General features: G+C 41.3%; 2 protein-coding genes and 1 pseudogene across 6 annotated transcripts in view; 1 reads left to right on the forward strand and 2 right to left on the reverse strand.

The window, feature by feature from the left end:
• The window catches only part of PHC3 (polyhomeotic homolog 3), an 80,356-nt gene that overhangs the window by 22,473 nt on the left and 33,353 nt on the right, over positions 1-24,530 (forward strand). The gene's annotated exons all lie outside the window — the stretch shown is intronic.
• LOC115657175 lies at positions 3,094-7,104 on the reverse strand (annotated as a pseudogene).
• AKAP4 (A-kinase anchoring protein 4) lies at positions 21,015-23,402 on the reverse strand. The gene has a single exon (XM_030574579.1). The coding sequence runs from the start codon at positions 23,400-23,402 to the stop codon at positions 21,027-21,029; it is 2,376 nt and encodes a 791-aa protein (XP_030430439.1). The 3' UTR covers positions 21,015-21,026.

Here is a 24,530-nt window from a genome sequence, read left to right on the forward strand (position 1 = left end):
ACAAGGGAGCTGAATTAAGGTTGCACAGGCAACCTTAATACTGGCATTTTTTAACTTGAGTGCTTGATTTTGCAGTCTTAATGTTCTTTTAATGTAGTTTGTGCATGTAATTTCCTAGTTTAAAAAAAAAACAGACTGGAAAAAAATCCTATCATTTTGGCAACATTGGTGGTCAGTAGAGATGGAACTTTTAGATTCGCCACACAAACCTCAACCAGTTGAGCTAAGGAGTAACTGATAGAGGATAACAACCTATTACAGCTACGTGGAGCAGCACTAGAAGGGGGGGAGTTAGCTGGTGAGTTTCATAGATATTTACTGACAGCTCTGGACTGGAATGTTCCCCAGTGGGCACAGACTCTGATCTCCTCCTCACTGTGATCCCTTCTGCCCATCCTCTCTAAAGTCTCACTGTTTCAGTCTTGTCTCTTCCTGCCCCTTTGGCTCCTTGTCACAGTCTCATTTTCATCATCTAGCCAGTCCCAAACTCCACTCCTCAGGCTTCTCATCCCACTCCTACTCTTACACTCCCAGTTTCCGTTTCACCTTCCCGGCCCCACATGTGATCTGTGTCTCTCCCCCACTCTAGTTTCACATGCACCCCCTGCCCCCATTCCCACTGGCTCCTAGTCCCATTCGTCCTCCCTGGGCTCCTGATTCAGTTTGAATGCCCTCCCTCAGCTCCTTGTCCACCCATTCCCAGTTCTTTCCCCATCATTCTGTCTCATTGTGAGATCTGTCTTCATCTCATTCCCCGACCTTTCTCATTCTGTCCCAGTTTCTGTTCCCCCATCCCCAGGCTCCTTATTCCAGTCTCTTCCCTCAGTCCTCCTGCAAGTCTGGCTCTTGTCTCCTCTGCATTTGAGCCAGGCAACTTATTCCTCCAACCTGCCTGGACTCAGCAGGTGAGTCTATGACAGTGCAGGAGAGACAGTCTCCATGCTTTCTGCTCAGGTGCTCGGCTCTGGACCTGGCATAACCTGCAGCAGTCCGGAGCTATAACTGCAGCGTAATTACAACTCAGTCCTGGGCTGGAGTATGCCCAGTATCTATGGAATCTTTGAGGAATTCAGCTGATAAAAGCTAAGCCATATCAGCTGAGCATGTGTAAACTGTAATTTTTTTCCTCAGAGGCTTATAAATTGATCAAATTTGGGCACAAGGCACAACTCTGAAACAAAGTCCAGTCTCTAGCCAAATTTCATGTATCTGCTCCGAAGCACAGAAACACTAGAGTTTTTCCAAGAAAAAGTTGCCAGAATTTTTTAACTTAAGCAAAACAATGTATTTTCTTTCCCCTAGGCTTGCTTTCAGAAGTGGCTGAACCATTTTGGCTAACATTTTACAAAACAAAACAAAAAATCAGAGACACACACCTGGCATCAAAAAATTTAGCTCAAACGGTTTAAAGTTTGACAAAGTTGTATGCAACTCAAAATAAGGTGCTTATAATGCAAGTGTTGGGCAACCTTAATAATAGATGCTGTAGCCACCTGTGCCTATAATAATCCAAGTTAAACATTAAAATGCAACATTGAAGCATCTCTACATAATGCAATTCTGAATCCTTTTTTTTAAAAGGATACTACATTTATCTTAATATTTTGTCATAAAGAAACAACAAAATTGGAGTAATTTGTGAACCACCACAGTAAATGTGGAAAGGTATTCTCTATCCAAAAGATTTGGAAGAAGTGAGGCCATTGCTATAAATGTTTGGAAATGTGATATGATTGTAAAGAAAACCTTTCATGAATTTATTTTCTTTGTGCATATGAAAACTGATCACAATAGTTATTTATCTCTCCTTATTTTTCCTGAAATCTTGGAATTATAGGACTGAAAAATACCTGGAGATCCTAAATTCTGGGATTATACTCCCTAATATTTCCTCTGTGATAGCTTGTTTTCTCTGGCATGGGGAATGTTTCCTTCGATAGTCATGTATGGTATAGAGTATCACGACAAGCAGTGAGACTGGGGTTAATAGTCCTTATCTCTCTTTTCAGTTTGGTGTATATCTCAGGGCAAATGTCAGTACTGCTTTTAAAGGACAGTGCCAACTTGAAATCAGTTCATTGTTTAGGGGAAAAGAAAGTTAAAAGTAATATTAGGGATTACATTTGTCTTTGTGCCACCCTGGTTTGAAGTTTTACAGTTGCATTGTATCTAAACAAATGGGGAACTGTCTATAGTGAAACTTCATTTGACAGCCATTTTTGTACAGTTAAGTAAATACATAGGAAAAAAATCTCTAAACTTTCAGTTATTGTAATGTTGCATATATGTTACAGATACATTTATGCTTTTTATTTTTAAGTTGACTGTGTCCCTTGAAGTACAGGGCTTGGAAAATCTGCTCATTCTGGGCAAGAAGGAGCCATCAACCTCTGCAGAATCTAAATTTTTATTTTAAAATTACCAATCTTTCCAGTTGTGAAAAAAAACTTTCAAATATGGACAGAGCATAAACTATTGTTGCTTCATCTTTTTGCAAAGAGATGGCTCCAGAGCTTCTGCTGCTTTTGGTAATTTTGCCAAACAGCAGCAGTGTGAAATAAACAAGACTCTGCTCATTGTTACTGCTACTGTTCTGAACCCTGTGGATAGCAGAACTGACAAGAATTGTGTTAATTCCATGCTACAGCTGTTTTAGAAGGCTCTAAGCAGGAGCAGAGGCAAACTTAATGGAGAGGACACATAAATGTGACTGGGAAGTAGCTACAGGAACACAGATCTCTTCAATCCCACTCTCTACTCCCTGCAGCATCCAGCAGGTTCTGAGGAGGGAGAAGAGACAGAAAGCTCCTTCCAGAAACTAATGGAGGATGGAGATAAGTTTTTATCTGACACCTGCTAATCTGAGGATGCTGTGAAAGACAAACCTGTACTTCCCAGCAGCTTATGGCAGGGGAGCTAGATTTCTCATTAGGGCATTGCCCCTGCATCTTGCCGGTAGATACCTTCCTCACCTTATCTATCATATCTACCTTTGTTCCAGTACTGTCTTCAGGCTAGTAGGTGTGTGGCAGTTTTTAAATGTCTGATGAAGTGCTTAATAAAAGAATTAGTGGCAATAGGGATGGTATTTTTTTATTGATGATATTGCCCTGCTAGTGTGTAACAACCTGAGGAATTCAGTGCAGTGTTGTCTCAGGAAAATCAGTTGTATTGTTCTTGTTATTCCAGCAGGGAGTTAAGATGGGCATTTAGCTGGGCTGAAGTAACGTGAGAGGGAGGAGCTGGCACTTGTTCACAGGTTAGCAAGCAGCCAGTCCATCAATCCATAACGAGACGCATTTCCCACAGCGGCATCAATCTGTTGTTTTTCAAAGTACCTCATTACCTCTTGGATAATATCCCCCACGCTGCAGCCCTTCTTTGCTGCTTTTTCAGCCAACAAAGGAAGCTTTTTCAAATTCCCTTCCTCTTCATTCATGAATGACAGGTTGGGCACATTGAAGTGGGAAGCAGCCATCCACTGGAGGATAGCCTGGAGCTCCTTGTTCTGTGTGCTTTTGTTGGCATTCTGATTGTTCACTATCACTTCAGAACCGGATGATAATTCTGATAGCTGTTTTCCACTTGACCTCACTTGTGAAGCTTCCCTTGACCCTTCCTTATCCAAAGCTGTGGATTTGTTTCTTGAAAATGAGGCACCAGTTACATTTTGCTCATCTGATGGATCATCTGTTACTAAATCAGAATTGTTGCATTTAGTCATGAATAAACACAAGTTCATCACAGATTCCACCAGTTGGTCAAGAAATTTTTTGTTTACCTGATCCATGTTGTCAAACTGATCTATGGCTGAATTGGGCTGTGTAGATAAGGACTTTTTGCTGGACTCACTATCAATAGTGGCAACCTGTTTAAAACTCTTGTTTGTCTCACCTGAACTGTCATCTATATTGAAACCAGCCTCACGTAAGACCGTCTGGATGATTGATAAGAGGATACTTGATATATCGCCCTCTTGGGGAATATTACTTGACCCACCAGTCATTGCAAGAGACTTGGAGCTTTGGCTTTTCCCAGCCTTTTCAAAATGAGATTCACGAGAAACAAACCCAAGTGAAGAAGTGCCCGAATCATGAGTGATTGAATCTCTGCCACTGTTTGTTTTTTGGATTAAGTGCTGTTGTATCAACATTAATGCTGTCACAGTGAGGTCTTTTGCTAGTGACTCTATTGCGGTGCTGATCTTTTCTGGCTTTTTTTCTTGACTCCCTCTTACCTTTTCTAGAGCTTTGCTTGCCATTTGTTTGGAATGCAACATGGTTAGTCCCTCGTTAATTATCTGTTCACTTACTTTCTCAGCACAGGTAAATTTCTTTGGCTTTGCTTTTTCTTTATCCTTCTTTTGTGTTTGTGTTTTCAGTGTTGCAAACTGCATGCTTTGAGATTTTGAATCTGATGGGAATGCTGTTTTCAGTATGGTATATGCTAGGCTGTGAGACTTGGACTGTCCCTTATCATTATGCTCTGCTACAAGGACATTATACAGCCGTCTTACCATTACTTCCAAAATTTCAGTAGATTTCTGGCTTCCCATGTTATATAGGTTCTTCTTCACTGTGGAAGCAAAGTCAGAGTCTGTCATGAGCACCCCTGTGACATTATGCAGATTTTTCATAGTTGAGTCTATCAAGTCTGATATGACGTCTTTGGTGTGTTTGAGGATTACTCTCTTCAAAACTACACAAGCTGGGAGTGGCTTACCATCCTTCCTTTGGACTTTCATGGTCTTCATAAATGAGAACATCATGTCTGAAGCAACCTGATTTGCATAAACCATTAACCCCTGGCTCACAGAAGTACCAGAATCATCCTGCCCAGACTGTTTTGCTTGCTGACACATTTGTTTATCTCCAGACCTTTCCCCCTGTCTATAGCCACTTTGATTAGACATCTCGCCATAGAAGAGTGATGTTCTCTTGGAACCTGAAGTATCTTCCTTCTTGATAGTCTTTTCTTGAGATGGCCTGGGGGATGGTAGTTTACTCTGGGGTTTCTGTGTGCCTGCTGCAGTGCATTCATTCACTGTTTGTGATGCGATTTTGCTCACAAAACCACGGGAATTGTTATTTTTCCCTTCAGCAGCAGAGTCATGAATTGCCTGGTGTATATACTTACTAGCAGCACCTTCCAATTTATCTGTGATCTCTTTACGTGCCATTTGAAAAACCAAAGAGCAGAGCTTATTTACATAGCATGAAACGTTATCTGGATCTCTTCTTCCCTTTTGGGCATCAGTAGACTTTAATGATGTGTCACTGTTCTGGGACAATGATGAATCAATGAAGGTGTTGCTATCTTTGTGTTTCTGAGGAGTCTCTGAAGGGGTCAGTGCATGCTGGAGTCCAGCTGCATATTTCTGAAGGTCATTGTTGAGCCAGCTCACAACACTGAGTTCATCGGTTGAACCTTGTTTGAAAAGACATACTGCTCCTTTAGTTTTAGAATGATCATGCTTCTCATTGTCCTTTATTACAATGACTTCTTTTTCCTCCAGATTCCCCAGGTCAAGTTCATTTGAAGGTTCAGAGATGTTACTGGACTGGCTAGCGGCTTTCTTTGCTTTTGAATCTTTGTCCTTTACGTTCAGACTGGAGACATCAACAAAACAGATCACTTTCCGGTCCTGATCCTTCTGTTCATCAGGGTTGTAGAGATCTACTTTACATACACCTGCTTGGCTATGTAACCAGTCAACTTCCTGAGACATCTTTGCAGGTTAAAAATGGAACTGTAACCAGTGTTCTTGTGTTAGATGAGCTGCTATGATGACCCTGCCAGACTCAAGATGTTGCCTCCTCTCTCAGCTTTCCATGGTCTTCTACTGCCAGATGGTATCTTCACCTTTTGTTAACACATCGTTTCTATAGTAGTGGTGACATCATAAAGAAGAGATTTTTACCAACAACTAGTGGTGTGTTTCCAATTATTTAACAAGGAGCTGCTATCATTTTTATTTCCTTTTTAGCTTGTGAGAAGTCTGTCCTGCATTGTGGGGAAGTTGGATTTAGCTACAGGAGGTGCAAGAGAAGAGGGTGGTCTATTTGTCTATTTCAGCATATAAACAGAAGCACTTATCAGAACCATAACCAAGGAAGAAGGCAACACGACTTGACAAAAAAAGCGTTAAGCTGCATTTTTGCTGGAAATATTTATGCTTTCACCTGAGATATGGATCTGTATATTGATAGTACAACACAGAGTTCAGCTTTAAAGGAGAAGAGACCTCTGGAGACAAACACCTTGGAGATATTTTTCTGGAGGCCACTCTGAGACTATGTTTTAAAATATGTGACACATGTTGTTGTCCTGTCCAGTCCGAAAAAAAATTTTATTAGTCCCAAAAAGTAAAGCAAAATTTACTTGTTATTTACTCTACTCAGTGGGTGGTGGGAGCTAGGACAAGTGCTCATGATAGTTTAGTTGCTGTAGTAGCTGTGGTGTTAACAGGGAGTCAGTTGTATTAAGGATTTTCCTGTATGTATTGAAAGGATAAATGTTCATGAGACATGCTAGCACTTTTGGCATGTTCAAACACAAGCTTTCATTTTATCTACCTTAAAATACATGGTGAATAACCATACATTATTAATATCTGGTTCAACTCTGAAACTTACTTTGTAAGACTGGGGTTATGGGATTCTATATTTCTTGTTTTACTTTCATTCTAGATGAAATGTGCTCAATTTCCAAGTAAAAAGCTTTTTCCTAACTGTCTGTCCTGCAATGAGTCTAGAATCTGAGAGTCAAGCTGATTGCTTTCTTTCCTGATCACTACAACTGGTAATAAGAGTCAATTATGTTCTGTGATGCTTATGCAACCCCATAATCTTCACATTATGCCTTGTGCAGCCTCTCTGCCTCTAATGATTGCACAGGTGTAGCTGTTTTGAATTTGGTAAACAATTATAATGATGAGGAAGATAGCATGGGGTCTGAGTAAAATCCCGTTAAAATCAGTTGGGGTCTTTACATTTGGAATCTTTATTCTTAGTTATGTTGCCTCTGCAAGGCTCTGGAGTATGTGTGTGTATGTATGTAAAAAGTTGAGGGGGGGGAAAACCACAAAAAGAAAACCCCAACCCTTCAAACCTTTACTTTTTTCACTGAAGTCAGCTGATGTGACTGAATAGACACACTGGCTTTTCCATAAATTAAGAAGGTGCTCTTTTTACATAGTCACTTTTCAAGGTAGAGCATACTACTTATAGAGCTGAGCCAATACTAAAATATGATATTTACCAATATTAAAGCTCTGGTTTATTTCAACAGAATCAGTGCCCTTTAGTTGTCATAAATATATAAAGTTCTGAAAGGGAACAGTGTTGTTTGAAATGAATACCAGTGTGCATGAATAGATTCAATATGACTATGCATATGCTTGTTTACATATGAACATATTCATTTTATCATTGCTGAGGAGTTCCATTCCTACCACCCTGTGTATATATACAGTCTTTGTCTAAGAACAGTATGGGAGTAGGAAGGTTACTTAGATAGGAAGTTATTAAGGGAGACTGAAAGAAATTCTTCCTGTGGCTAACTAGTATACTTGTTTGTCACTCAGTTTCATACAGCAGACACATACTGATCAGCAGTCAAGAGGAGGATTGAGGCTAGATATTTTCTAGGTGATGAAGTTTCCATCAACTTCTGGGACCGTAATTTGATGTGTATGTGGAGTGATCATATTACATAGCATATCTTTGAATAGCTATTTTGCAAGGTCGCAGCACAACTTGAAGTGCAGACTTCAGGTGACTTCAAATTTCAGGTGGCAAATAGAGAGGAAACAGAAATTGCTGGCTGAAGATATCAGGCAGTGGGCAAGTGTAGACAGAGGACCAGTCAGAGGCATTTCTGGATTATTTGAATGTTTCTGTCAATGGTCAGCCATTGTTCCTTGAGACTGTGCTGACAAATCTCCTTCTTCTGTTGGGTTTTCGGAAGAATAGGTTGCTTCTGATTTTGGGTGAGAATCTCCTGTTCATGATGTGGCTGGGGAGGAAGACCATGCCATGGATGCACCTGCTCCCACTGAGATGGAGTTGGCTGAGGCCGCCATAGCTGCTAGCGGAGATTCTGGCAAGGGTCTTCCTTGTGATGGGGTATCCCTCATCTCATACTGCTGATGGCTTGATCAGTCTGCTTTTTCATGTGTTTTATAAGTGCTGCTGAGGGAAGGTACTCTGTGCAGAGTACATAAAGACAAAGTGCCAGTTAAATTGGCCATAGTTATGCAATATCTTCTTATTAGTACAATGTGTTATGAAATTAAATGTTTAGAAAGGGTAAAGCTTTTGGTAGGGGAAAGACTGCAGCACACCCAGAATATACTTTTATTCACTTTTATGTAATACCTGCCTATGACTATCATCTGAATAGAAGGTAATAGTCAATTTGTTTTCATGAATGTACATCCAGAAATACATGCATTTGTTGTTTACAGGGTTCAGATGGTGTGTGTAGTCTTAAACATTCATTCACAGTGATACACACTTCATTTGTAGAGGAGGAGGATGAAATGATGAACAGTTTTCTGACATACTTTTTTTCCTATTCTAAAAAAGCCAAAATTTTTATTGTGCAAGTCTGAAACAATGTCATCATCACTTATACAAGATGGCACACTGCTGCAGGAAGCAACAGCAATGCCCACATAAGTAGTGACATGTTTGCTGAATAATATATTGTGTGATAACTGCACAGTCCCGACAGAGCCTCTTAAACTATGTGGAATGGCCTGGGTGCTGTAGTGAAACATACTGGCAACAGAAAATGAGCACTCTCCTTTCACCTGATCACAAGGTACATATCTCTGATGCCTGCAGCAGCAACATGTACACACACACACTGTGTGTTTGCTGAATAATAGTGAATTACATTATGTGGGATTTATAATCTCATAAGGAACAACACATGTCACATAAATGCACTTTGTGATGCAGGCTGCATTTGCAGAAGCGGTAGCAATCTAAAGAAAACGTGTGCAAGGTATAATAGCACTCAGTGATTTCTCGCTGCGTTTGTCATATACTGTCAAAATGTAAAAAGGTGCATTTGCAGATGCAACCTGAATCACAAAGGACATCTGTGTGTGTTGGAAAAGCCAATGTCATAATACTACTGTGATGTTATAAATTTCTATCATAAAGTGATATTTACCCTCATTCACCAAATGCACTTGGTGTGCCTAATGCTGTGACAGCCTCATGGATGACAAGTCTAAGGCATTATGGATGGTGAAGGGATATACATAACACTAAGTGATATCTGCCAATACAAACCCATTCCTGTGGTGGCATTTGAAGAGATGTGCATAGCAAGCCTCGTTTATCACAATTTTCCACCACCGAGATGATTGCTGCTCTAGGTCCTAGTTAAACAAGTGATTAACTTTAACCCATGAGTAGTCCCACTGAAGTCAATGGGGTTATTTGTGTGTAAAGTTACCCATGTGCTTAAGTTTTGCTGATTTGGGACCCTAGTGAATGGTTTTGCGGTTCTGTGTCCTTGCTGGTAGGCATACTTGCTTCTTCATAGACCATGTGGCGAGACAGCCATTCATTAAAATAAACAAAATATAGCAAATACAAAAAGCATGCATATACAAAACACTGAGCATATGGTCTTCAGAAGCAGGCCCTAGTGCATGTTTATCTGAACTTGTTCAGATAAAGGCCAAATTAATCTGAATCCTCTTTATTCATCTTGTGTGAGGACTGGATTTGGGAGTGCACCATATGCTCTCTCCTCAGTGTTTCTACTTTTGCTTCTGTCACTTATCCAGAAATGGCTCTGATGATATGGTGTTTGTTTTGCTTGTTTGTTGCAGTCTACTGTTTGGGTTGCTCTGACAGACCGGAAAGGAAGTTAGATGGTGGGAAAGTGCAGCAAGCTTCCTCTCTTGAATCAATTAGACTGATGTTGGAGAGCATGGGTGATTTTCCTGTTCCTTAGGAGGGATGTACCCCTCATTTATGCCCTCAGAGCATCCTTCCTTGAAGGTTAATGGGGATATTCCTGTGTGGCTCGAACTGACCTCTTCTTGGTGTTGCTCATGTTGGGAGTTATAGCACATGCTTAGGAACCTCTCAACTTGAATAATTTGATCCCCCGCATTTCCTTGAGTATTCCTTGTCTCAGTTCTCCATCCACAGAGCTGATGTCATCCATTCTTGGAAAGCTTTCTTGGTCAAGTTCTTTATTCCTATCTTCTTCCTGGTTTGTGCCTGGGGAAACACAAACACCAATAAGTGATGATGATACACAGAACAAGACATCTCAGTAAAACCTGATTCTTAGGTTATGTCTTCACTTTGTGGGGGGCGAGTATGTTCTTAACCATCTCAGGTTAGCTAACCCGGGTTACAGTAGTAGTGACGATACGGTGACTCTGCTTTTAACTCAAGTTAGCAGCTTGAGTTAATACCTATATGGGAGCCTGGGATGGAACTTGAGTTGCTAACCCAAGTTAAAAGCAGAGTTTCCATGTCTTCACTGCTGTTTTAAACCTGAGTTGGCTGATTAGCTAACCTTAGTTAAGAACACACTCCCTCCCTCCCCTTCCCTCCTGCTTTCATCAGTGAAGGCGTACTCTGAGTGGACAGAGTGCCTTATCAAAAACCTCAAAAATAACATCTCAGAGAAATTTCTTTGGCCCTAACAATGCAATTCCACTGTCTGCACTCTATATTTTAATCTGGCAAAATAAAATTGATACGTATTAAAGGGAAGGAGGAACAATGACTGGGACATTAAACTAAATTATCTTATTCTCTAGATACCTGTTCTCAGACTACTGAAAAGTCATAAAAACAAATGTTAGAGGTGGAGATGATGTGATCTGGTCCATTTTTCTGTCAAAATAGAATTGATCCCTCAGAATATTTTCCAGGGCTTTGTCCAGGATAATTTTTAATCTCTCAGTTTATGTGGCTTCCCATATTTCCCTTGCAAGATCATTTAACTAGCAGGAAGTGTTTGTGACCTCATTTTCTCTTTTAATATTATCTAATTTCTTTTAGTTATATTTATGCAAGAAAATCTATATCCTTATTATTTGTCCTTTTTAATCATTTAGCCAAATTATATACATTTAATTTTTTAAATCTTTCCTCATAAACCTCTCCCTTTAATCCTTTATTCATTGCTGTTGCTCTTTTCTGAAATCCTTCTAGTTTGTCAATATCTTCTCAATACTGAGTACAGAATTTAGCTGTCTCATCAGAGCTATTTAGCTATTTATATCTCTGTAATTTGATGCTTTTGAGTGTACAGTACCAAATTCCACCATTTTTACTGTCTGTTGCAAACTAATGTTCATAATTTTCTGAGTATGAATTCAGGAGAGAATATCAAATTCATGATTGTTTAACTGTATAAAATCCAAATATATTCCATTTACTACATTAATTTCATCCACTAAATCCACTATTCCCTTTTTTATTGAATATGTAAAAACTATACCTCTCCACCTCTGACAGACTTCATCCTCCAACTGCTCGGCAGTGCTCCCGATAGAGTACAGCAGCAAAAATGTTTGAGGATCTGTTACCTCACTCCTGTAGGGTGTGATGGTAGCTGGAGTTGCCTGCCACTGCTTAAGGTCCTCTTCTTCCTCTGAAGACACAGTACAAGCCTGGTACTCTTTCTTTCTTTCTTTCTTTTCTCTCCCCCGCCCCCCCCCTCTTTGGGCACAGCCTGAGATGCACTGTGTTGGTGGCTGTCCTTGTGGAGAAGAAGGGCTGAGTGATCCTGAGACTCTTGTTGCTGACTCTCCTTGAAGGCCATAGACCATGAAGCATCACTTGCTTGGTTCTGCCCCTCCTGCTGCTGCCCATTGTAGTACTCTCCAGTTGGCACAGTGGCTACTTGGTCCTTTTTCTTCTCTCCTTCCTCTAGCTTCCTCCCTTGTACACCATTCTGTTTCTTTCTGCAGAAAAACAAGACAGTTTACTAGCTGCCCCTGTTCCCACATTAAAATCTTGCACAAACGGAAGTCTTGGCCTTTTCTGTTAGAGGCCTATGACTCAATACTGTCTCTCTCCATACAGGCCACACAGCATGTTGGTGGCATCCTTCAGACTTTCATTTGTTTGTTTTTACAAGATAAAATATTCTCACAATTTTTTAAAACTCTTTCTTACAGTGCCCAAAGGTGTATGGATATGTCAGCCCATGTATTAGATAGACTGCAACTGTAAAAACCCTTTGTCACATCCTTAGATCTCAATCCTCAAGTCCTAACAATTTCTCAGTGACATAAGATAATAAATACTGTAGCATTTTGAGTGATGCCAGAGTGAGCAAAGTGAATAATGTAACAGGCTGTGAGAAAGTATCCCAGCTCCTATTACCACTGCAGGGCTACAAATGTGGAGACAAAATAGCACATGATGCTGGCTGTGATGCAGCAACTTCCACTATCTTCTTCTCAGTTGACAGGCCCAGCATGAAGCTATTGTGGCTCTTCATCTTCACCATGTTAGAGAATTTTGCTACTCAGTCTTCACCCATGCCGCCCTACGATACAATACAAAGCAGCAGTAAGAGGCAGGAAAGTAATCTGTTCCCTCCATCATAGAGAAGATGATGATTATCAAGACTGACTTCATTAGACTACCAGCAGGGAGCCCAGTTCCTGTTAGATTTGGCTTTATGACATAAGAACATTGGGAGTTAGATCATTTGGTTTCTTAGTGACCATAGCAACAGTGAACACAGTTACAGTGAACTGCTGTATCTTCCCTAGTTTTTTCAGAAATGTCTGGCTCATCAAGTTCTGGTGTCCTGGAAAGCCTAAGAGTATGTCTACATGGCAGCTGGGAGATGTGATCCTCTGATCAGCTAGACATATATGTGCTAGCTCTGTGCAAACTAGTATGTTAAAAACAGAAGTTTGGCCATGGCACCACAGATGACAGCTTGGATTAGCCCAGGGTTGGGCAAACTACGGCCTGCGGGTTGGATCCGGCCTGCGAGCTGTTTTAAGCTGGCCCACAAGCCACACTACGCAGCTCGATCCACATCCAGCCGGGGCGCTGAGTCAGGGGCTGCACCACGCGGCTCCCGGAAGCCACAGCATGGCCCCGCCCCGGCTCCTATGCGCTCCAATGGGAGCTGCAGGGGCGGTGCCTACGGAGGAGGCAGTGTGTAGAGCTACCTGGCTATGCCTTTGCCTAGGAGCTGGAGAAAGGACATGCCACTGCTTCCGGGAGCTGCTTGAGGTAAGCGCCACACCCCAACCCCCTGCTCCAGCCCTGATCCCCCTCCCGTTCTTCAAACCCCTCGATCCCAGCCCAGAGCACCCCCTACACCCCAAACCTCTCAGCCCCACCCAAAGCCTGCACCTGCAGCCAGAACCTGCATCCCTTCCAACACTCCTGCCCTAGCCCTGATCCCCCTCCCACCTTCCGAACCCCTTAGTCCCAGCCCAGCACACCCTCCTACACCCCAAACTCCTCATCCCCAGCCCCACCCCAGGTTAGCCACTCAAGTACATATCTAGAACGTCAGACAGGTTTGTACTCAGGTGGCTAGTTGGAGCTACTGCCATGGCCATTGTGGTCACACTGCTATTTTTAGCATACACGTTCAAGAAGAGCTAGCACATGTATGTTAACCCAAGCTGGGAATCGCATCTCCCAGCTGCTATGTAGACATAGCGTAAGAAAGATTATGTGACCCTTGGTGAAGTTATATTTTTGGTGTAGTAAATCACAGCAATCTCAGATAGGTTTTGACTATCTGTTTTGTTATCTAGTTCTGTTCAATTATCTAGTTCTTTCCTTTGTCAATGCATGATTGTTCCTTATTGATTGTAGTACTCTCTTCAGTGATCATTTTAAATGTCTCAAATGCTGTGGCTTATACCACTTAGCTTAGGATACATACTTCATATTCTAATACCTGCCACTGTCAGGGAGTTAGTTATCTTACTAGAGTTTTCCTTTATTAATTTTATCCAGTTATTTCCACCATTTTCTAGACTGCAATTTTGTTTGTGATGTAACTCAGGTTAACCAAAAACAAATACTTTGTGAGTGTCTAGATTAGCATTTATAATGCTAATTTGAGTTAGCTGGAACCAATTAATTCGAGTTACAGTACAACCAAAAACTGTAATCTAGGACGGTTCTTAAAATAATCCCTTCCAGTCCGCACTGTATCACACTAAATAATTCTTCTCCATTTGTTGATGTTGACACTCTTACACTTAAACTGTTCTGTTCCTCTGATTAACTCCCCCATCTTGTCTCTGTAATATCTTTTATTGGACCAACTTCTGTTGGTTAGAAAGACAAACTTTTGAGCCACACAAAGCTCTTCTTCAGGTCTAAAAGCTTTTTTTTTCACCAACAGAAGTTGGTCTGATTAAAAAAATATATTATCTCACCCACCTTGTTGCTATGTCTGTCCCAGTATATTAGAGAGACAACTACAATGCATACAACATGTTCCTCTTATGTCTAGTGTAGCCAAGAGATACATATTTAGTGCTTTTAATCTTTCCTCATAAATCATTTCTTTCAGCCTTCCAATAATTTGCTCTTTTCCGAACTCTTTCCATTTTGTCAGTATTCTTCCAGATTCTGAGATGCCCAGAACTAAAAAATTCTTGTGTATCAATAACCCATTTTGTACTTCTGTTAAGTATTTTGTATCATACAGCAGATACTGCAGTATTTTTCCTTTTATTTTGCTGTTTTTCCAACCCAATTTGTCACATATGTTGTGCAATCCAATATACTTTCTTTGAGTGCTTGCATATGTCCATTACACTGGAAGTATTTACATGACTTGTGCCAGAAAGTTTTCCCTAGCAGTTGCTATAGAGGCAGTCCCACCCACACCAAGACTCCTTGTATTCCAAATGGATGGTAAAGGATGGTGACACCCTTCCATTCCTTCAGTTCCTTCTTACCATTTCTACTCCGAGCAGTCTATGTTTACCGCCTTGTTCTTTGAGAACAGAGTTATGGATACATACTTATTCTTCCCAGTGGTTCTGTTTTTGTTCATTGCACATTTTTCTTATTTTCCTTTTTGTTAGAAGCTTTCTGTTAATTTTTCTGAGTAAGGCAGGCTTCAGGCTGTTGCCCTGTACCGAGGGATCCCATGCCAGCATCCCCAGGTTTCAAGCCTTGTTGTGGTTGCTGAAAGCTGATGCCTGGCAGTGATCCTCATTCCTGCTGTCTAAAGTGCTTGGATGATGGCCATGTAAGACAGATGCTTAGTTTGCCAGGGCTTCAAGACCAGGACAAAGAAGCTGCATGAAGAGCACCCTCGACATATTCTTATGGAGGTTTCCCTTAGACCAGTATCTGAAACCCCTTTGTTTTCCAAGGGGATTTAATTGATGGCTCCTTTCCAGAGTACTTCTCCCATTTTACTGGCAAATAGGAACCATAGGAGATGACTGTCACTGGGACCATCATCTTCAAGGTTTAAGACACTGGACCAATTCCAGCCTCAGAATACCAACATCTCAGCATGCCCACGAGTTGCGCGTCCAGCAGACACCTGAGGATACCATTGCTGAGATCCTGTGAGATGTGGCCAGGATCGACTCCTCCCTACTGACACCATGGCAGACGATCAATGCCTTGAACACCTTCCTGATCCCCCGTATCTCATTCATCCTGAGAGGATCTGCCATGGTGAAGGTACCTCTGAACAATGCAGCAACACCATCAGGCAGCTAGTGAAGAAGTGGATGTTTCTTCCCCAGAGAGCCAGCAATGAACTGGTGTACATCTCGCACAGGTAGGGCAGCAGCAACATCCCTCGTATGGGTGATCTGTGCGACATTGCAGTGATCACTCTCACCTTCTGCCTTCTGACATGCCCGGATGCCGTGGTGAGGAACATCGCAGAAAGTGCCATGCAGGATGTCATCAAGAAGTGAATCACCAGGACCCCCTCCAACCAAGATGTTGCCACCTACCTGAGCTGCTTGCTGGAAGGAGAATTTGGAAGAGATGGGGGAGACTTTTTTTGCTTCACTCTGGACTCGTGTCCACAATGCTATGTAACAACTGGAGAAGCGTATTCCACACTTCCCCTAATAAATTGATATCTTTGGACTATAACTCCTGAACTGTTCTAGGCAGATGAAGGAAATAAAATGGTTTCTGATGCAAACAGTGTTTCCTGCAAATTCCCATCTAGTTACACATATTAGTCATATTTCTCATCACTATCTACATTCAGTGATGGCTCCTCTCCTTCTCTCCCCCTGACTGGCATAGCATAAATCCTTTGTGTGTCTCTGCCCCCTGGAAACTCAGAATGGCAGTTTAACTGGTTTTATTTCTGCTTGCTTGTGTTTGGTGACTCTTGCTAGGAGTTTGTTTGGATGTTGTTCCAAATTCAAGACCTGAGTTTTCATCTCTGCTTCCTTTCTGGTCCTGTTAGGGATTGGCCCACATGTAAGCTGTAAAGATATTGTTGGTGCTGTGCCCAGCAGCCATGATGTGCTTTCAGATGATTGTGTGTCTGACTTGTGTGTAAAATAGCTAATCTAATAAATCACTGAAAGGCCGGTGGTTTGAAGTGGTCACTAAGTACAGTAACTCCTCACTTAACGTTGTAGTTATGTTCCTGAAAAATGCAACTTTAAGTGAAACTATGTTAAACGAATCCAATTTTCCCATAAGAGTTAATGTAAATGTGGGAGGTTAGGTTCCAAGGAAATATTTTGGGGGCAGACAAAAGGCATTATATACTGTACAGTACTGTACTTGGGAAGTACCCAGCCCACTGCAGGCAAGGACGCTAGGAAACACCTTCGCTGCATCAGCAGCAGCTTCCCCGGAGAAGGGCAGGCTTGGACTTTGTCAGAAATGCTCCAGGCCCGCCTCTTTCTGTCCCCACTCCACTCCACGCCCACCTCTTCCCATCCCCACTTCACCTCCTATCCAGAGCACGCCACATCCTTCCCGCCCTGCCCCCCTCCCCCAAACTGTTTGGCAGAGCTTAGGACTTTCTGGGAGGAAGGGGGAGGAGAATAGATGCTGCGCTTTCCTACTCGTCCCCCTCCCTCCCAGAAAATCCAAAGCACCGCTAAACAGCTGTTTGGTGGCGGGGGAAGCACTGGGAGGGAGGAGGAGATGGCGAAGCAGAACTTGTGCAATACTCCCTTGTAAATTCGCTGCTCTTTCACAGAATCTTACAAGCAGGCAGCCAAACGACGTTCTAAGGGAGCATTGCAGAGTTTTAAACGAGCACGTTCCCTAATTGAGCAGGGACATAACATTGAAACAACATTAAATGGGATGACGTTAAATGAGGAGTTACTGTAGGAACCTCATTGCAATGTTTTTACCTGTCCTGTCCTTTCCTAGTGAGCACATCTGACCAGATGCTTCTGACTGCACTCTGATTGTACTTCTCTTTGAAAATGTGCAGTGGGTATACTTCACACTTGTGTTTTGTATTTAAGTATGCAGACATTTTGAAAATACAGCTTAATGTATAACTAAGAGCTTTTGCTGTATTAAATGTTGTTACTATTGCTGTTTCTCTTTCCCTGCAATTCAGACAAGCAACTTGTACTGCAACGTAAAGATGAGAATAAAGGGAGTTAATTAAATGGAGATATTTTTTCTTTAAAGTAGGATTAAAGGTCTTGGACAAAAATGTATCAAAGTTAAACAACCTTTATTAATATGTTTGCTAACTATTCCTCATATGTAACATCTCTAAACAGTACTATTCTAATCTCTTTCCAAATGACAAATAGTAGTTTAAGTATAGCGTCAAGTTAATGGTAATACTGGTGTAACTTGTCAGAACCAAAGCAAATGTGTAATTTACTTGAAATTATTGAGGGGGTGGGCAGGGAGAGGGTAGTTCTGAATGTTTGGGAAGAAAGTATCCCTTTGGTATACAGATTTGAAAAGCTTTTAAATGACAACTTTCTTAAAACTATTTCATTAACATTAGTTTTGAGATGAATGTTAATATATCGTTTACTTTTTTCCTAAAATCCTGGTTTATGGGATTGAAAAATATCTCAAGTTCCAGGACAACTTTCCTTTAGCATCTCTCCTTTCAATCTCTGTTAAGAGTTTAAATGTTGTAAAAATCATATTTACAGAGATAACTTATGGTTGTTAGGCTGGAGAGAGTGTTTACTTTGGTTCTCAGGTGATAAAGTTAATGATTTTGCCCCATTATACAGTTTGATATCTCTCAGACAGAAGAGAACATGATCAATATTCTATTGCTTTAATAAAGGAATTTGTTATGAAACCAGGGTCCAGTAAGCGGTTGTCTTGTCATTTTCCTAAAACTTTTGTATGGTGCTTGCACTTACATATGATTCCTATAATTTTAAAAGGTAATTTTTAAAGGTACACTGCCCGTTGGAGGAGGGAAAAAAGTTAAAACGTCCATATCTACTGCTATATATGGAATGTCTCTTGTGAGCACCACCACTTTCCTCATTTAAATCCTTCCAGAAGTCCCATTTTTTTCACAGTACTTACAAGATATTTCATCATCTTGACTCTGTTTTTTAATCTATTTATTTTAGGAGTGAATTGCTTGTTTGTTTGGAGAGAAAGGGCATAAGGGTACTGGACATGACCATGGGGACTTGTGAGAGGGAACTTGAGGAGTGTAGAGGTATGGACTTAACTGCTGATGCACCCCCTTGTGGCTGGAAGTGGCATTGTAGGCTTCCTCCTCTGCCAACAGCTGCTTTGGCTCTGTGGTGGTCTGCCTCTTCTCATGACTCAGCCCTCTGTCCATGTCATGTTTAATCTGACCCCTTCCAGGGTAAACAGAGTCCAATAAACTCAAAGAAAGACAATATAGCTCTTTTCCTCTGTCTGGGCTCATTCCCTGCAGACTCTTCACCCTTTCCCAGGCTCTGCCGGGTGCAGAGCAATGCATCCTAGGAGGCCCAGCTCCAAACTCAGTAGTCGTCCTCCCCTTTGCACCAGGGTGTTTCTGTACCATCTTTTCCAGTGAACAAGTAGGGAAATCCAGACCCTCCCTCTTCTTCAGGTCGCGGTCCAGGAACCTGTGGCAAATAACTAATTTCTGCTCACTCAAACTCCTCTCTACCTCCCTGGACGTCTTACTACCTTGGCCTGTCTTCAGGCCCTTTCCGATAGTCACACCGTGAGCATACTGGTGTCTGCTTCTTTAGATCTTTCTTCTACTTTCTAGCAACCAGAGAGGAACTGCAAAATTTGTCTCCTCTCTCCCTGTAACCTTCCTTGTCATCTTTCTTCCTTTATGCTCACCACCCAACTTCTGCCCCGCTGAGCCTCATATTCAATTTGGCCTGGCCCACCCTCCAAGTACCTTAATTGAACTTTTTAGCTCCAGTTAACTTTTTTTAGTGCAAGTGTGAGGTATATATCCCATCAGAAAGAGGTTGACTGGTACAGAGAGGAGGGGAATTTAAGTGTGTTTAGTATTTAGAAAACAAAACTTTTAACTAATATGACATGTACCTATTGTCCCATTGATAGTTTTGCTTGCATGATATATATCCTATGCCCCCACACTTTCTTTGTCTTTCAAGGGTAGGGACTATCTCTTCCTCCGTATTTGCAAAGTGGCCAGCATTTTTTGGTATTGCCACAGTATAAATAATAATAGACAATATAAACTGTGTAGGCTAATTTCATTCCTAAATATCAACTATGCAATATTCAAAAAAAAGGAAGCAAAACATGTATTCCAGGTTTATTCCAATTGGATGCCTACTAGATAATATCCATTGCATAATTAACTAATAAAAAAGAAATTCTGGTGCTAAGAAAATGTTAAAATTGGACACAAAAAAGGCTTTAACACAGTGGAAGGGATTTTTGAAGGCAGTAGTCAGGGTAGGGAACAGTATTTAGAAAGTATCTGATAAACTAGTTTTAAAAGTCAAGACAGGAGCTAATCCTTATTTTGCATTATTTCCTACTTGGGAAATCGTCAAAGATTTGTAGGAATCGGTTTCTGCATTCTCTCATCTCTCCATTCTCCTAATATTCAGATGTGTTTCAAAACTCCATTTTTGCAGTGTTTTACAATAAATGCCATCTACAAAAGTAAGAACTTTGAAATAGAGACTCACCAGAGCAAGTGAGCAGCTTACTGTGAAGGGATCTATACCATCTTCCGCAGAATCTAAACTTTCATTTTTTCAAATAATGAAATTTGTAGCTCTTTAAGTTTTGAAGACATGTACTTTGCTAAACAGTACCAGAGCGAAATTAATAAGACTATGGTCAGTTTCACTACTACTGTTTGGAAGACAGTGGACAGCAGTAAAATTGGTAAAAATGATGTTAATTTAATGCTGCTACTGCTTGAGGGAGCTCTGAGTAACAGCACAGGCAAACACTGGGGTTAAGGAAGGAAAATTTAAAAAATAGTCTGGGAGAGTGGCAGAGAAGTGGAGACATTTTCCCCTTATTCTTTGCAGGAGCTAGTAGTCTTTTGAAAGGGAGAAAACACAGAAAGCTCCTTTTCTGTCTAAGATGAGGGCGGAGTTTCCAGTCTATCATACACCTACTAGTCACAGGTTGATATGAAAGATAAAATGTCCAATCAGTGTCCAAAGACAACACCTTGATAGAAATCACAACACTTATCCTTTTCAAGCTACTCTAGAAAGGCTTCTAACAACGGACCTCCCTGATGGACCCCCCTCCCTCCCCGCTTACTGCTTCTCTTTGCCTTCTATCTTTTCATTTCCTCTTCACCCTACTCTAGTTTTCATATCTACCTGTGGGGAAGCAGGTTTATTGCTTTGACTAGTGCCTTGTATATCTCACATACTGCTGAAGTACTTAATAAAATAGTCTTCCTTTTTAAATTTTTTTTTATTGATGATCTTGCCCAGCTAGTGTATAACAACCTGTTGAATTCAGTGCAGTGTTGTCTCTTGCAAATGGGTTGTGATGTTCTTACTTGTTGCGCCAGCAAAGATTTGATTTGGACGCATGGGCTGGGTCACAGTAACATGAGAGGGAGGAAGAGTCGGCACTTGCTTACAGGTTAGCAAGCAACCAGTCCATCAGCCCACATCGAGGCATGTTTCCCACAGCAGCAGCCATCTGTTGTTTTTCGAAGTACTTCATTACCTCTTGGAGAATATCCCCAACGCTGTAGCCCTTCTTGGCTGCTTTTTCAGCCAACAGAGGAAGCTTCTTCAAATCCCCTTCGTTTTCATTCATGAATGACAGGTTGGGCACGTTGAAGTGGGAAGCAGCCATCCACTGGAGGATAGCCTGGAGTTCTTTGTTCAATAAGCTGCTGTTGGAATTCTGGTTGTTCACTATCACTTCAGAACCAGATGATGAACCTGATAGCTGTTTTCCATTACCCTTGGATTGTGAAGTTCTCCTGGGTACTGCTGGCGTTTTTGAGGATGTAGCACCAAATGTATTTTGTTCATCCAACAGGTCACCCATAGCTAAATCTGGGCTATTGTTTTTGGCCATGAATAGACATAACTTCATCACAGATTCCACCAGCTGATCAATGAATTGCTTGTTCACCTGATCCATATTGTCAAACTGATCCATGGCTGAACTGGGCTGTTTAGATAAGGACTTTTTGCTGGACTTGCTGTCAGTGGTGGCAGGATCTCTATGATTCCTGTGTGTTTCACTGGAATTGTCATCTATATTGAAACCAGCCTCACGTAAGACCTTCTGGATGATTGATAACAGGATACTTGATATGTCCCCCTTTTGGGAGTCAAGTTGTTGGTGCTCTTTCTTTGCCCCTGAGTTCCTTGGTCCAGTAGCCATTGAAAGGGACTTGGAACTTTGGCTGCTTCCAGCCTTTTCAAAATGAGAATCACAAGAAACATATCCAAATGAAGTGGCGCCTGATTCACGTGCTGAGTCTTTACCATTTGTCTGTTGTAATAGATGTTGTTGTATCAACATTAATGCAGTCACAATGAGGTCTTTTGCATACTTATCCATTGAGCAATGCTTTTCCGAATCTTTGCTTGATGATGATTGACACTTGCTGGCTCCTCGGTCTTTGTCCTTCCCTTGATTATGCATTTCACTTTTCATTGCTGTAAATTGCATGCCTTGAGATTTGCTGTCTTGGGAGCCTGTTTTAAGTGATGTGTATGCTAGGCTTTGAGACCTGGACTGCTTATCATCCCCTGCTAGGGCTTTAAACAGGCGTTTCACCATTGCTTCCAAAATTTCAGTAGACTTTTGGCTTCCTAGGTTGAATAGATTCTTTTTCACCGTGGAAACAAAATCAGAATCTGTCATGAGCACCCCTGTGACATTATGCAGATTTTTCATGGTTGAGTCTATCAAGTCTGATATGACATCTTTGGTATGTTTGAGGATTACTTTCTTCAAAACTACACAAGCTGGGGTTGTCTTACCATCCTTTCTTTGGACTTTCATGGTCTTCATGAATGAGAACATCATGTCTGAAGCTACCTGATTTGCATAAACCATTAACCCTTTGCTTACAGAAGTACCAGAATCATCCTGCCCAGACTGTTTTGCTTGCTGACACATTTGTTTATCTCCAGGCTTTCCTCCCTGTTTACAACCATTTTGATTAGACATCTCACCATAGAAGAGTGATGTTCTCTTGGAACCTGAAGTATCTTCCTTCTTGGTAGTCTTTTCTTGAGATGGTCTTGGGGATGGTAGTTTACCCTGGGGGTCCTGTGTGCTTGCTTCAACAGCTTCATTCACCATTTGTGATGCGATTTTGCTCACAGAACCACGGGAATTGTTGTTTTTCCCTTCACCAGCTGAACCATGAATCCCCTGACGTATAAACTTACTGGCAGTGCCTTCCAATTTTTCTGTGATCTCTTTTCGTGCCATTTGAACAACCAAAGAACAGAGCTTATTTACATAGTATGAAACATCATCTGGATCTCTCTTTCCCTTTTGGGCACCGGTAGACTTTAAAGATGTGTCACTGTTCTGGGACAACGATGGATCATTGAAGGTTTCACTAACTTTGCATTTCTGAGGGGCATCTGAAGGGGTCAGTGCATGCTGGAATCCAACTGCATATTTCTGAAGGTCATTGTTGAGCCAGCTCACAATGCTGAGTTCATCAGTTGAGCCTTGTTTGAAAAGACATACCGCTCCTTCAGTTTTAGAATGGTCATGCTTCTCATTGTCCTTTATAACAATGACTTCTTTTTCCTCCAGATTCCCCAGGTCAAGTTCATTTGAAGGTTCAGAGATGCTGCTGGACTGGCTAGCAGCTTTCTTTGCTTTTGAATCTTTGTCTTTTACATTCAGGCTGGAGACATCAACAAAACAGATCACTTTCCGGTCCTGGTCCTTCTGTTCATCAGGGTTGTAGAGGTCTACTTTACACACACCTGCCTGACTGTGTAACCAGTCAACTTCCTGAGACATCTTTGCAGGTTGATAATAGGACCGTACCCAGGACCGTAGAGTGTTCTTTTATCAGTTCAGCTGCTGTGATGACCCTGCCAGACTCGATGTTGCCTCCTCTCTCAGCTTTCCATGCTCTTCTACTGCCAGATGGGCTCTTCACCTGGGTTGACTCACGGTTTCTATAGCAGCAGTGACATCACAAAGAACCAGTTTCACCAACAACCTATGATGTGTTGGCAATGCTTTAGCACTGGCCTCTTTACATTTTTTCCTTTAGCCTGTGTTAAATCTGTGCCCTTTGGATCTGGAGGGTATTTTCCAATAGGTGGTCTGAGGGAATGGAGACTCTGTCTTTGTTTTCCATATAAACAAAAACATTTTCTCATAAACAAGGAGTCAGCACCACTTAACAAAGAAACTAGCATTAAACTGCATTTTCTGGATATACAGTGAATATATTGATAGTATAAGACAGAGGTTACCCTTTTATTAGAAGAGGAAGTTGGGAATGAAGATGGCAGTAGTCTCATGATGTTCTCTCTGAAGTGGTGACATCACAAAGATCAGCACTCACCAATAACAGCTGAACAAAAAACCTCTAGACTTGAAAAGCCTTATTTCTCTCTTTATTCCCTGCTCTTTTTCTTATTCTTTTTCTCTTCCCCATTTTTTCTTTTGTTTTCTTCCTTCCTTTTTCTCTTTATGACTGGACTATGTATCTATCTCTTTCCTTCTACTCTGAAATAAAATAAAATCTGTAAATCTAAGCACAGGCAGTGTGACAGATTATAAAACCAAACTAGCTCCTAACCTCCTATTATCAGATGGTTGAAAAATCATAAAATCGTAGAAATTGTATATAAAAAAGACTTTTTGTCATCTGATCGATCTTTCTGCCAGTGCAGGATTATTTCCTATAAAATATTTAGCATAGGCATGTGAGATCAATGTTAAATCTTCCAGATGACATTTCTGTTTGTAGATTATTTCATACCTTGTAGCTCTGGAAAAGATGGATTGTTTTGTAGTTAAATCATTGCACTGGTACTCAGGAAATTTGGGTTCAGTTCTCAGTTTTACCACAGATCTCCTGTTAAATCATGGGCAAGTCACTTAAACAGTCTGACTCTTAATTCCAAGTTTCCC

Source organism: Gopherus evgoodei, chromosome 9, assembly GCF_007399415.2.
Source record: "Gopherus evgoodei ecotype Sinaloan lineage chromosome 9, rGopEvg1_v1.p, whole genome shotgun sequence".
Lineage (NCBI taxonomy): Eukaryota > Metazoa > Chordata > Testudines > Testudinidae > Gopherus > Gopherus evgoodei.